Source organism: Pseudophryne corroboree, chromosome 8 (genome assembly GCF_028390025.1).
Source record: "Pseudophryne corroboree isolate aPseCor3 chromosome 8, aPseCor3.hap2, whole genome shotgun sequence".
NCBI classification, from domain to species: Eukaryota; Metazoa; Chordata; class Amphibia; order Anura; family Myobatrachidae; genus Pseudophryne; species Pseudophryne corroboree.
The window spans coordinates 37912868-37927612 of record NC_086451.1 but is presented as its reverse complement, the minus strand read 5'-3'; the positions used below and the strand labels follow the sequence as shown (position 1 = coordinate 37927612).

Here is a 14745-nt window from a genome sequence, read left to right as displayed (position 1 = left end):
CTATCCCCTACCAGACCTGTCCTCTCACCCTGTCACCTACCAGACCTGTCCCCGCACCCTCACCCTGTCCCTGACCAGACCTGTCCCAGCACCCTCACCATGTCCCCTACCAGAACTGTCCCCGCACCCACACCCTATCCCCTACCAGACCAGTCCTCTCACCCTGTCACCTGCCAGACCTGTCCCAGCACCGTCACTTTGTCCCTGCACAGACCTGTCCTCTCACCCTGTCCCTGACCAGACCTGTCCCTGCACCCTGTCCCTGACCAGACCTGTCCCAGCACCCTCACCCTGTCACCTACCAGACCTGTCCCCGCACCCACACCCTATCCCCTACCAGACCTGTCCTCTCACCCTGTCCCCTACCAGACCTGTCCCCGCACCCACACCCTATCCCCTACCAGACCTGTCCCCGCACCCACATCCTATCCCCTACCAGACCTGTCCTCTCACCCTGTCACCTACCAGACCTGTCCCCGCACCCTCACCCTGTCCCTGACCAGACCTGTCCCAGCACCCTCACCATGTCCCCTACCAGAACTGTCCCCGCACCCACACCCTATCCCCTACCAGACCAGTCCTCTCACCCTGTCACCTGCCAGACCAGTCCCAGCACCCTCACTCTATCCCCTACCAGACCTGTCCTCTTACCCTGTCCCCTACCAGACCTGTCCCCGCACCCTGTCCCTGACCAGACCTGTCCCAGCACCCTCTCCCTGTCCCCTACCAGACCTGTCCCCGTACTCTCACCCTATCCCCTACCAGACCTGTCCCCTCACCCTGTCCCCTACCAGACCTTTCCCCGCACCCTATCCCTGTCCCTGACCAGACCTGTCCCCGCACCCTCACCATATCCTCTACCAGAACTGTCCTCTGACCCTATCCCCTACCAGACCTGTCCGCGCACCCTGTCCCTGACCAGATCTGTCTCAGCACCCTCAACCTATCCCCTACCAGACCTGTCCCCGCACCCACACCCTATCCCCTACCAGACCTGTCCTCTCACCCTGTCACGTACCAGACCTGTCCGCTCACCCTGTCCCCTACCAGACCTGTCCTCTCACCCTATCCCCTACCAGACCTGTCCTCTCACCATATCCCCTACCAGACCTGTCCGTTCATCCTGTCCCCTACCAGACCTTTCCCCGCACCCTCTCCCTGTCCCTGACCAGACCTGTCCCCGCACCCTCACCATATCCCCTACCAGACCTATCCTCTCACCCTATCCCCTACAAGACCTGTCCTCTCACCCTATCCCCTACCAGACCTGTCCACTCACCCTGTCCCCTACCAGACCTTTCCCCGCACCCTCTCCCTGTCCCTGACCAGACCTGTCCCCGCACCCTCACCATATCCCCTACCAGACCTGTCCGCTCACCCTGTCCCCTTCCAGACCTGGCCGCTCACCCTGTCCCCTTCCAGACCTGTCCCCACATCTCAGGGTAACAGCAGGGCCGATTCTGGGGCTTTGCACGCCCCGGGCAGCAATGGAGGGCGTGGCTTCGTACAGGGGGCGTAGTCATTTACGGCCCCTGTACAGACTACTATAGCGCTCTGAAATGTGCCCCCCGCTGCCGCTGGCCGCTGGCCGCTGTGAAGCCCTTCGTGGAGGGGTCCTTTAATGTGCGGTGCGCGATGACGTCATCGCGCACCGCACAGTAAAGGACCTCTCCACGAAGGGAAACTCTAGTTTCCCTTCACAGCGGCCAGCGGCAGCGGGGGGCAGCGGGCAGCACAGCAGCAGCGGATCTTGCCCTGGTGCGGAGCCTTACGTATGGAGCCGGCGCCCTCCGGAAGGCGGCGCCCCGCGCAAAAGTCCTGCTTGCCCATGCTAAGATCCGCTACTGGGTAACAGTATGAGATAACCATAGACCATCACCAGTCCACATCCACAGTGGGGCCCACACACCATTGGACATGCCCCCACAAACTCCCCTCCCCCCACGCACGTGTGTGTGTGTGTGTGTGTGTATATATATATATATATATATATATAGTGTGTGTGTACGTATATGTGTGTATGTATATATATATATATATATATCTATGTGTAAAGACAATAATCCCCGGCACTCCGGACCTATTTGTTACTGCCTCCAGTGCCTTCCTAGCGGGTGAGATATCCCACATATGCAGAGTCCATAGAATAGGCGGTACCCGGAGACTGAAAATTAATGAAAGCCAAAACACAGCAGAGTGTGTTTATTCAAATGGTGACATTTCGGGGAGAGTCTGAAGAAGGGGAAACTCTCCCCGAAACATCACTATTTCAATAAACACACCCTGCGGGGTTTTGGCATTCATTAATTCTCAGTCTCCGAGTGCCGCCTATTCTATGGACTAATATCTATATCTATCTATATATATATATATATATATATATATATATATGTATATATATTCTAAAAAACAAAATGAGAGAGGTGCCTCCTAGTGCAGTACAGACAGTATAATCAACCTCCACCAAGAACACCCTAAAGTAGGAGGTGTACCGTATTAAGTGGTCTCATAACCACCTTCAAGCAGCGTTTTTAGAAATCCAGATGTTCCCCGCTTCTGACAGTAGGCTCCTGGATGTAATGGTCACACAGGTGTCTATGGTTGTTACAGATGATAGTTCAGCATTGGAGCGGAGTCTATAGCGGAGCTGGGATGCAGACAGCTAACCATCCGGTGACTTTCCTTTCTCAAGGTCGTGGTGCAGGTTTCTTGTAAGGTCCTTCCTGTTGTACACTACAATTTGTTCTGTTTTGCAGGATGCAGTCAGCACATGATGGCCATAAACACCCGAGATCTCAGACTCTTCCGTGCATAAGAGGCAAAAATGCACTTTCCAACCCCAAACTTCTACAGATAATAGAACTGTAATTTATCATGTGTAGCAGAGCTCCTCACAGTTTGAGAAGAGTCTGAGATCTCCTTGAGAAAGAAAAGTCACCGGATGGTTAGCTGTCTGCATCCCAGCTCCGCTATAGACTCCGCTCCAATGCTGAACTATCATCTGTAACAACCATAGACACCTGTGTGACCATTACATCCAGGAGCCTACTGTCAGAAGCGGGGAACATCTGGATTTCTAAAAATGCTGCTTGAAGGTGGTTATGAGACCACTTAATATGGTACACCTCCTACTTTAGGGTGTTCTTGGTGGAGGTTGATTATACTGTCTGTACTGCACTAGGAGGCGCCTCTCTCATTTTGTTTTTTATAATTTATTAAAGATCTGTCTGAACAGCGGGTCGTCTGGAGAATAGGCTGCCACCCCGGAAAACATAGGGGAAGTGCTCTGGACAAATTAAGAGCTAATATAAACTGTATGAACTTTTAGAGGAAGGTCTTTTGCGCCAACTATCACCCTTCTAACTGCCATATATATATATATATATATATATACACAGTGGTCGAAGTGGAAATTTTGAAGTGGGGGTTTGGAGAAGTTGTAATTATGCATGCGCCGAAGGCTTGCGCGATGCAGAAAAGAGGGTGTGGCCACTCAAAAGGTGGCATGTCCTTAAGTATAGTGTACCAAATCATATAGCCCTTATAAATATTATGCACCACAATAGTAGGACCCCTTATACTATCTGGTACTGGTGCCCCTTACACATTATGCCACACTGAATGAGCCAAAATTCCCACAGTATGATCCAAAATTCACATTATGCCACACAGTATGATCCACAATTCATATTATGCCACACAGTATGATTCAAAATTCACATTATGCCACACAGTATGAGCCAAAATTCACATTACTCCACACAGTATGAGTCAAAATTCCCATTACGCCACACAGTATGAGCCAAAATACACATTACGCCACACAGTATGAGCCAAAATTCACATTACTCCACACAGTATGAGTCAAAATTCCCATTACGCCACACAGTATGAGCCAAAATACACATTACGCCACACAGTATGAGCCAAAATTCACATTATTCCACACAGTATGAGCCAAAATTCATATTATGCCACACAGTATGAGCCAAAATTCACATTATGCCACACAGTATGATCCACAATTCATATTATGCCACACAGTATGAGCCAAAATTCACATTATGTCACACGGTATGATTCAAAATTCACATTACCCCACACAGTATGAGCCAAAATTCACATTATTCCACACAGTATGAGCCAAAATTCACATTACGCCACACAGTATGAGCCAAAATACACATTACGCCACACAGTATGAGCCAAAATACACATTACGCCACACAGTATGAGCCAAAATACACATTATGCCACACAGTATGAGCCAAAATACACATTATGCCACACAGTATGATTCAAAATTCACATTACCCCACACAGTATGAGCCAAAATTCACATTATTCCACACAGTATGAGCCAAAATACACATTACGCCACACAGTATGAGCCAAAATACACATTACGCCACACAGTATGAGCCAAAATACACATTACGCCACACAGTATGAGCCAAAATACACATTATTCCACACAGTATGAGCCAAAATTCACATTACCCCACACAGTATGAGCCAAAATTCACATTACCCCACACAGCATGAGCCAAAATTCACATTATTCCACACAGTATGAGCCAAAATTCACATTACCCCACACAGTTTGAGCCAAAATTCACCTTATTCCACACAGTATGAGCCAAAATCACATTACCCCACACAGTTTGAGCCAAAATTCACATTACCCCACACAGTATGAGCCAAAATTCACATTACCCCACACAGTATGAGCCAAAATTCACATTACCCCACACAGTATGAGCCAAAATACACATTACCCCACACAGTTTGAGCCAAAATTCACCTTATTCCACACAGTATGAGCCAAAATTCACATTATTCCACACAGTATGAGCCAAAATTCACATTATTCCACACAGTATGAGCCAAAATTCAGGGACAGTGACAGAGAAAGTGACAGCAGGGACAGGGAGAGTGACAGCAGTGACATAGAGACCATGAGAGTGACAGCAGGGACATATGGACAGGGAAAGTGACAGCAGGGACAGGGAGAGTGACAGCAGCGACATAGGGAAGCAGGGTAACAGTACCTACTGAGCAGCGGAGGGTGCTGTAGTCGGCGGTGGTGAAGAGAAGGCCCTGGGCAGTGGTGGTGCAGAGGAGGGCGGCTGCAGTGAGGAGAAGGCCCACACAACACAGCAATACATAAGGATGCAGTTGATATGCCAGTGGTCAGGATCCCGGCGGTCAGGATACCGATGCTGGAATCCCGACCGCTGACAATGCCACCAGCCAGAATGCTGGATAATAGGGCCTATTCCTACTTGTGGGTGTCCACGACACCCATAGAGTGGGAATAGAGCGGAATAGAACCTGTGGCGAGCGCAGAGAGCCCCCAAGCCCGTGAGTGCACTCGTCCCCCCTCCCCTGCCGGCATTCTGGTGGCCGGGATCTCGGGTTGATATGATGACTTCTGGGATCCTGACCGCCGGCATATCAGCTCCAATCCCAATACATACACTGATATACTGTATATGACAGGGAGAATACAATACAATACAATATAGGTGGATAATGGGCTGGATGGGTGGACAGTGCGATGTGGGGACACTGGGCTGGATGGGTGGACAGTGTGATGTGGGGACACTGGGCTGGATGGGGAGAGGCAGTGCGATGTGGGGACACTGGGCTGGATGGGTGGACAGTGCGATGTGGGGACACTGGGCTGGATGGGGAGAGGCAGTGCGATGTGGGGACACTGGGCTGGATGGGTGGACAGTGTGATGTGGGGACACTGGGCTGGATGGCTGGACAGTGTGATGTGGGGACACTGGGCTGGATGGCTGGACAGTGCAATGTGGGGACACTGGGCTGGATGGGTGGACAGTGTGATGTGGGGACAATGGGCTGGATGGGTGGACAGTGTGATGTGGGGACACTGGGCTGGATGGGGAGAGGCAGTGCGATGTAGGGACACTGGGCTGGATGGGTGGACAGTGCAATGTCGGGACACTGGGCTGGACGGGTGGACAGTGTGATGTGGGGACACTGGGCTGGATGGGTGAACAGTGTGATGTGGGGACACTGGGCTGGATGGGGAGAGGCAGTGCAATGTGGGGACACTGGGCTGGATGGGTGGACATTGTGATGTGGAGACACTGAGCTGAATGGGTGGACAGTGTGATGTGGGGACACTGGGCTGGATGGGTGGACAGTGCGGTGTGGGGACACTGGGCTGGATGGGTGGACAGTGTGATGTGGGGACACTGGGCTGGATGGGGAGAGGCAGTGCGATGTGGGGACACTGGGCTGGATGGGTGGACAGTGCGATGTGGGGACACTGGGCTGGATGGGGAGAGGCAGTGCGATGTGGGGACACTGGGCTGGATGGGTGGACAGTGTGATGTGGGGACACTGGGCTGGATGGCTGGACAGTGTGATGTGGGGACACTGGGCTGGATGGCTGGACAGTGCAATGTGGGGACACTGGGCTGGATGGGTGGACAGTGTGATGTGGGGACAATGGGCTGGATGGGTGGACAGTGTGATGTGGGGACACTGGGCTGGATGGGGAGAGGCAGTGCGATGTGGGGACACTGGGCTGGATGGGTGGACAGTGCAATGTCGGGACACTGGGCTGGACGGGTGGACAGTGTGATGTGGGGACACTGGGCTGGATGGGTGAACAGTGTGATGTGGGGACACTGGGCTGGATGGGGAGAGGCAGTGCAATGTGGGGACACTGGGCTGGATGGTTGGACAGTGCGATGTGGGGACACTGGGCTGGATGGGTGGACATTGTGATGTGGAGACACTGAGCTGAATGGGTGGACAGTGTGATGTGGGGACACTGGGCTGGATGGGTGGACAGTGTGATGTGGGGACACTGGGCTGGATGGGTGGACAGTGCGATGTGGGGACACTGGGCTGGATGGGTGAACAGTGTGATGTGGGGACACTGGGCTGGATGGGTGGACAGTTCGATGTGGGGACACTGGGCTGGATGGGAAGGTGGGCAGTGAAATGGTGATGGCAGGGGTACACTATGCTGAATGAGGGAGGCACTGTGATTGGACTGGCTGGGGGTTCTAGCAGGTAAGCAGTTAAGACGGGCAGTCGGCAGGTTGGGAAGGGTAAGGGGGGAAACTAGGCTCTATGGGAAGGAGGGGAAGTGAGATGGGGTGGGAGGGGGGACACTAATGTGCATGAGAAGGGGACACTGTGACTATACTGGCAGGGGACTTTCTAGGTGCAGGAGCAATGAGAGGAGTGCAGTGGGCTGGTTGGGGAGGGAAAGGATGAGACACTGACCCGGCAGGGTGGGAGACACTGGGATTGGGGGCAGTACTGGTGGGGGACACTGGGCAGGGTGGGAGACACTGGGATGGGGGGTCAGTAATAGGGGGGGGGACACTGGGCAGGGTAGGAGACACTGGGATTGGGGGCAGTACTGGTAGAGGACACTGGGCAGGGTAGGAGACACTGGGATGGGGGGTCAGTAATAGGGGGGGGGACACTGGGCAGGGTAGGAGACACTGGGATTGGGGGCAGTACTCGTAGAGGACACTGGGCAGGGTAGGAGACACTGGGATGGGGGCAGTAATAGTGGGGGACACTGGGCAGGTTGGGAGACACTGGGATGAGGGGCTGTAATGGTGGGGTACACTGGGCAGGGAGCACTGACCTAGGGTTGCTGCTCCTGTCAAAGCTTGGCCCCGCACACTGGCTGCAGCACTGCACTAATACACAGCAGCCTTCTGAGCAATCCCTCCACTCTGGCTGCTGCTTGGATCTGGCTGCCTGGTGTTTGTGAGGTGGATGCCAGGGATCACTGCCTCACGCTGGCGGTGCAGCGCGGCCCGGTGGGAGGAGAATAGACAGTGTAGTGCCCAGCCCCAGCGTCAGGAATCCAACATCAATGAGACTGAGCTGTGCGGACAGGAGGCGGAGCTTCCCGGGTTGTCTCCAGCTCTGAGCCTCTCGGGGACTGGATCCAAGCACTGAAGTTACGATCGCACCCCTGCTGATAAAGTTACACATCTCCAACATGTGTGGATGGGAATGGGATGTGGGTGCACGGCTCTATTCGGTGTCACCCCTTTGAGGGGTGACACCCGGGTGCGGGCTGCACCCCCCGCACCCTCCTCATGACGCCACTGCCAGGAGAGGCTAATGTAGGGCACTGGAATCCAGGCCAACGGAGCTGCTGGCATGTCCCGTAACGGCCTGCAACAGAGCAGAACCCGGAAGAGCGGATACACACTCGCTCCACACAGTCATTTGTGTGAGAGGCTTCTGTCACTCTAAGGGTGCGGCCACACCGCCTACAGCTCACTGCACTATTTGGACAAGACGGCTCACATCCCTGCCGAGTACTTATCAGCATGTGCTTGGGGCCCCTCTGATCCTTGGGGCCCAATACAGTTGTCCCCTGTGTACCCACCTGCAGGTATGGGATTGGGCGGCAGTTCTACTTGCGTGGAAACCCCCCTCCTCTTGGCAAGTGGCTCAAATTATGACAACAATAGCAATAGTACTGTATATAATGTGATTACTAGAGCTGCTGCCACAGTTTAAGGGACAGTGCAGAGCTGCTACCCATTCCTAGCAAGTTTGCTATGTGTGTGGATCTGAGTCCTCAATCAGTGAACTGGACCAGAGAGTAGCTACTAGGAAGAAGAGACAGGAGCCTTACCATGAAGTGGGAGAATGTGTGCTTAGAAATTGCAGTACTAGTTCTATTCTGTGTTTTTATTTATTTATTTATTATACTATGTTAAACCTTTTTCTGACCACTTATTTTATTTACTTAGTTTTATGTTAGTCATTTAGTTAAATATGTTTGATACAGCCTATACTATAGACCAGTGGTTCTCAACCTCGGCCCTCAATTACCCCCAACAGTTTATGTTTTCCAGGTCTCCTCACAGGATTGCAAGTGAAATAATTTGCTCCACCTGTGGGTCTTTTATAATGTGTCAGTGAGTAATGAATACACCTGTGCACCAGCTAGGTGATCTGGAAAACATGAACTATTGGGGGTACTTGAGGACCGAGGTTTAGAACCACTGCTATAGACTATCTATAGTGTTAATTATTAATACTGTATTCCATACATAAACCAATGTGTACATTAATGTCCAGGGTCATTACTAGGTTCTTCTACTGCTCTCTCAGACTCCCGCACTTGCTCCAATGTTCTGCGGCATGGGAGATTGTAGGTTGCATTTGGAAATCCCCCACTAGAAATACTTCATTTGCCACCGATATAGATAGATAGATAGATAGATAGATAGATAGATAGATAGATCCAGTGCCGTAACTAGACTTTTTAGTGATGTGTGGAAGGAAGAGCATTGGTCCACCCCCCCACCCCCATTATATTTGAAATAGGGCCAGTGCCACAAAAATATAGGGGCATGGCTTCATGGCGAAGGGGCATGGGCACAAAATAATACCACTTCATATTACGCTGCACAGTGGTCTCCGTAGCACCACATACACACATTATACCAGGTAGAGCCCCTGACACAAATTACACCAGGTAGATCCCTTGCCACTCATTATGCCAGGTAGAGCCCCAATTTTACACATTACGGCAGGCAGCAGTGTTCTAGAAGGGGGCAGGTGGGTCCTACCTTGGTGGCTCTTGTCAGATGTTTTCTGATCAGGAGGAGGGTGGGGGAACAAGTAGACTCGTGGAGGGGGTTTGCTTCTGCTGTCAAAGCTTATGGTCCAGTCCTCTCATCCAGGACCCACTCTGTCATATACGGCTCACACTTGTGCAATCCTGATTCAGGATGGTGCAATTTAATTCAGGGGATTTTAATTAAAACCTGGGGCAGCGGGACACTCCACCGTGAACTGGGAGTCTCCTGCAGAAGGTGGGAGGGTAGGCAACTATGGCCCAGCTGTACACACATATATACACACTGTACATACATACATACATACATACATACATACATACATACATATACACTGTACATACATAGACACTGTACGTACGTACGTACGTACGTACGTACGTACGTACGTACGTATACACACATACATACTATACACACACATACATATACACTGTACACACACATATACACTATACAGTTGTATACGCACATACATATACACTGTACACACATACACACTATACACACATACATATACATTGCACATACATACATATACACTGTACACACATACATTGTACATACACACTATACATACAGAAAAAAGGGCAAAAAAAGAAGAATTGGAAAGTAGACTCTTGTGTGAGAGCACTCTAATTCAGAGGTTTTAATATATTATGTTCATTACTGATAAAATCCTAATTTTATTAAGTTTCATTTAAAACTGAATTATCGGAGTCACTTATATATAAATCAATAACTTCGCGAAAATATATTAACAAATTATATATAATTAGTGGTATGAATACCACAATGGATAAGAAGCCGGAAATTAGTATCTATAGCCAGTTTAATTTGTTATCACACAATTATAAAATGTTCCTTATAGAGTATATGACCATCATTTATTCTGCAGGTATTCAAATAGGAAATTTGTATCGCAGAGAATTAAATCATTGGTCATATGAATCCGAGTGCCTAATGGTATTATTGCGAGTGATACCCAGTTAGGCGGCAAAATTTCTTGCAGTTCCTGGGTGTTCCAAGGTGGTCTCCCATCCAAGTACTAGCCTGGACCTCCACAGCTTAGCTTCCAAGATCAGAAGAGATTGGGCATCTCCAGTGAGGTATGTCCACAAATATTAAGCTTGCCTGTTTAATCACCCAGATTGTGTATACAGCAACCACTGAGTATCCACAATGATGTTAATTGAATGCACATGTAACATCAATACCATGAACATAAGAAACTATATATTGAGTATGCATATAACACGTAGACCATAGACAAGAAATGCGGGTAAAATGGAGGTCTATTATGTGGAAAAAGCTCATAGATACCACATGCCATCAAAACAAGATATTCCTTGTACCCAGAGAAAAACAATTAAGTCACCAGTGTGGTCTCTATATGTCTTTAAATGTCTTGCCTCTATGTGCCAGGAATAATTTACTCAGCACATATGGTCCTGCAATTTATAGCATACTCAATATATAGTTTCTTATGTTCATGGTATTGATGTTACATGTGCTTTCAATTAGCGTCATTGTGGATACTCAGTGGTTGCTGTATACACAATCTGAGTGATTAAACAGGCAAGCTTAATATTTGCGGACATACCCCACTGGAGATGCCCAATCTCTTCTGATCTTGGAAGCTAAGCAGTGGAGGGCCGGGCTAGTACTTGGATGGGAGACCACCTTGGAACACCCAGGTACTGCAAGAAATGTTGCCGCCTAACTGGGTATCACTCGTAATAATACCATTAGGCACTCGGATTCATATGACCAATGATTTAATTCTCTGCAATAAAAATTTCCTATTTGGATACCTGCAGAATAAATGATGGTCATATACTCTTTAAGGAACATTATATAATTGTGTAATAAATTAAACTGGCCATAGATACTAATTTCCGGCTTCTTATCCATTGTGGTATTCATACCACTAATTATATATAATTTGTTAATATATTTTTGCGAAGTTATTGATTTATATATAAGTGACTCTGATAATTCAGTTTTAAATGAAACTTAATAAAATTAGGATTTTATCAGTAATGAACATAATATATTAAAACCTCTGAATTAGAGTGCTCCCACACAAGAGTCTACTTTCCAATTCTTCTTTTTTTGCCCTTTTTTCTGATATTTTCTGACTCTAGGGAGCACCACTGAAAGCAACACGTACATGCAATAGGATAGTTTATTCCTATGTGCATGGTTGCTATATTTAGAAGTAATCCTGTGATACAAATCCAGTTTTTCAGAGGATATCATTTGTTGATTTAATATTGGTGTGGTTCCCACAAAAACCCTTTCTCTAAACACTATACATACATACAGAGGCATAACTCTGGGAGGCAGCGGAGTCATCTGCCGCCAGGCTCCTGTTCTGAAGCGGGGCACCTCTCCTCCCATTCTGTGACACCATTGAATTAAAGGGGTAATTCAGAGGTTATCGCAGCAGCAAATTTGTAAGCAGTTGGGCAAAACCATGTGCACTGCAGGTGGGGCAGATATAACATGTGCAGAGAGAGTTAGATTTGGGTGGGTTATTTTGTTTCTGTGCAGGGTAAATACTGTCTGCTTTATTTTTACACTGCAATTTAGATTTCAGTCTGAACACACTCCACCCAAATCTAACTCTCTCTGCACATGTTACACCCCCCCCCCCCCCTGCAGTGCGCATGGTTTTGCCCAACTGCTAACAAATTTGCTGCTGCGATAACCTCTGAATTACCCCTTTAATTCAATGGTGTCACAGAATGGGAGGAGAGGTACATACATACATACATATATACTGTACCCACATACGTATACACCGTACGTACGTACGTACGTACGTACGTACGTACGTACGTACGTACGTACGTACGTACGTACGTACGTACGTACGTATATACTGTACACATACGTATACTCTGTACATACTGTATATACATACTGTACACACATACATATACACTGTACATACACATTTACACTATACACACATACATATACACTATACATACATACATATACACTACATATACATATACACTATACATACGTATACACTATACATATACACTGTACATACATACAAATACACTGTACATACATACAAATACACTATACATACATATACACTAAACACACATACATATACACTAAACACACATACATATACACTGTACATACACTGTACACACATACATATACACTGTACATACACATATACACTGTACATATACACTGTACATACATACACACATACATATACAGTACACTATACATACATACATACATAGACAATGCACTTACATACACATATATACAGTACTCTGTACATACATACATACATACATACATAAATACATACATAGCACCACAGAGCTGCAGGCACCATACACACATGACCACTCTCTCCTCCCTGCCTCTTCCCCCGGAGCCCCGAGCACATCAGCCCGACAATGAGCCCAGCAGGACAAAAATCACCTCACTCCGGGCACCAGTCAGAGGGGACTCCAGGACCTGCAGGCCAGCACAGGAAAAGTCATAACTATCCCCGGAAACACACAGCCGTATACCCACACAGCACTATCCCCGGCCACCTGATGCTTGCGCCTTGCAGGCCATTACTGAAGCTGGACGCACTGCTGGTAACATCCATCTCAGCGGGTGCAGGCGGCTGTGCCCTCAGCGCATTTGCACTGTGTACGGCGCACTGCTCGCCCACAGCTAGTTACGGCCCTGGAAAGATCTGGTACTGTACACTGAGCTTAGCATGCACACTGATAGTAAAGGGCTGCCAACTTCTACTTTAAACTATTCACATATAAACTAATATAATATCTGTTGTTGTTACTTTAAGGAGATCTGATGTCTTGACAATGACACCTTGGTTTTCCCCGATTGTATGGAATGGAACCTATAACATTGATATACTGAATGCGCAGTTCCATCAGAGAAATGTCCGCATTGGCCTCACTGTGTTTGCTATTAAAAAGTAAGTTATACAGTAGTGCTAAATTTACTAAGAATTGTTTTACCAAATCTTTGAACATCGCCAGTGTTTTGCAGGATTTACTAGCCATAGTTTTTTTTTGTGACAACTAGAAGTATGAATCTGCTGTCATTCTGATCTATGAAGGCTTTGTCGTAAAAACATGTGGGGTCCACCCTCAATGATCAGCCCTGGACCTCTTAGCCTGGGTATTTTCCAATATCCAGCACCAGGTTGAACAAGCCAGGGGGCATTAACCAGGGGGAAACACAGTCAGATTAAGGTCCACATGGGCCTGGAGCTGAAATTGCTGAAGGGCCTATTGTGTGCAAACACAGGAGTGTGACTAGTGCTTCTCTATGTCTTTATGTGCGTATGTCTGTGTCTGTATGTGCTCCTCTATGTCCATATGTGTCTATGTCTGTATGTTCTTATATGTCTGTATGTGCCTATGCATATATGTGCCTCTCTATGGGTTGGGTGCAGGATCCTGACAGTGAGAATGCCGGCAGTCACAATCCTGACACTTCTTGGTAAGTAAACTAACCCTGCTCCTTAACTTCTCCCTCAATCTCCCGCAGCCTAACCCTAACACTCCACTCATGCAGCCTAACCCTAACCTTTCCCCACAGCCTAACACTAACCTTCACCCTAGTGCCTAACCCTAACTTCCCCTTCAGCAGCCTAACCCTATGTTGCATTAGGGAAAGGAAGGGGGAGACAGAGAGAGAGACAAAGAGAGAGAGAGAGAGAGAGAAGGGGAGAGAGAGGGGGAGGGAGAGGGAGATGGGGGAGAGAGGGAGAGGAGAGTGAGGAGAGGGAAAGATGGAGACAGACAGAAAGATAAGGGAGGAGACAGAGAGAGAGGAGTGGTGACAAGGAGAGAGAGAGAGAGAAGGGGAGACAGAGAGAGAGGTAGAGAGAAAGAAAGGGGGAGACAGAGTGAGAAAGAAGAGAGGAGGGGGAAACAGACATAGAGATAGAGAAGCCGACAGAGAAAGAGAGAAGGGGGAGACAGGGGTAGAGGGAGCGGAGAGAGATGGGGGACAGAGAGAAAGTGCAGGTGGGAGAGGAGAGAGAGAGGAGAGAGAAAGGGGAGTCAGAAAGGGAAGTGGGAGAGAGCGAGAGAGGGGGAGACAGAGAAGGGAGGAGACAGAGAGAGAG

The 14745-nt window shown here is 48.5% G+C and overlaps 1 protein-coding gene and 2 pseudogenes across 1 annotated transcript in view; 2 read left to right on the top strand and 1 right to left on the bottom strand.

The window, feature by feature from the left end:
- Positions 1–14745, top strand: part of LOC134947458 (histo-blood group ABO system transferase-like) — an 80414-nt gene that overhangs the window by 59170 nt on the left and 6499 nt on the right. The window contains exon 5 of the mRNA XM_063935546.1: positions 13450–13584. Coding sequence (XP_063791616.1) covers positions 13450–13584 — 135 coding nt within the window. The remainder of the gene's footprint in view (positions 1–13449; positions 13585–14745) is intronic.
- Positions 10612–10731, bottom strand: LOC134952506 (5S ribosomal RNA; annotated as a pseudogene).
- On the top strand, positions 11198–11317 carry LOC134950221 (5S ribosomal RNA; annotated as a pseudogene).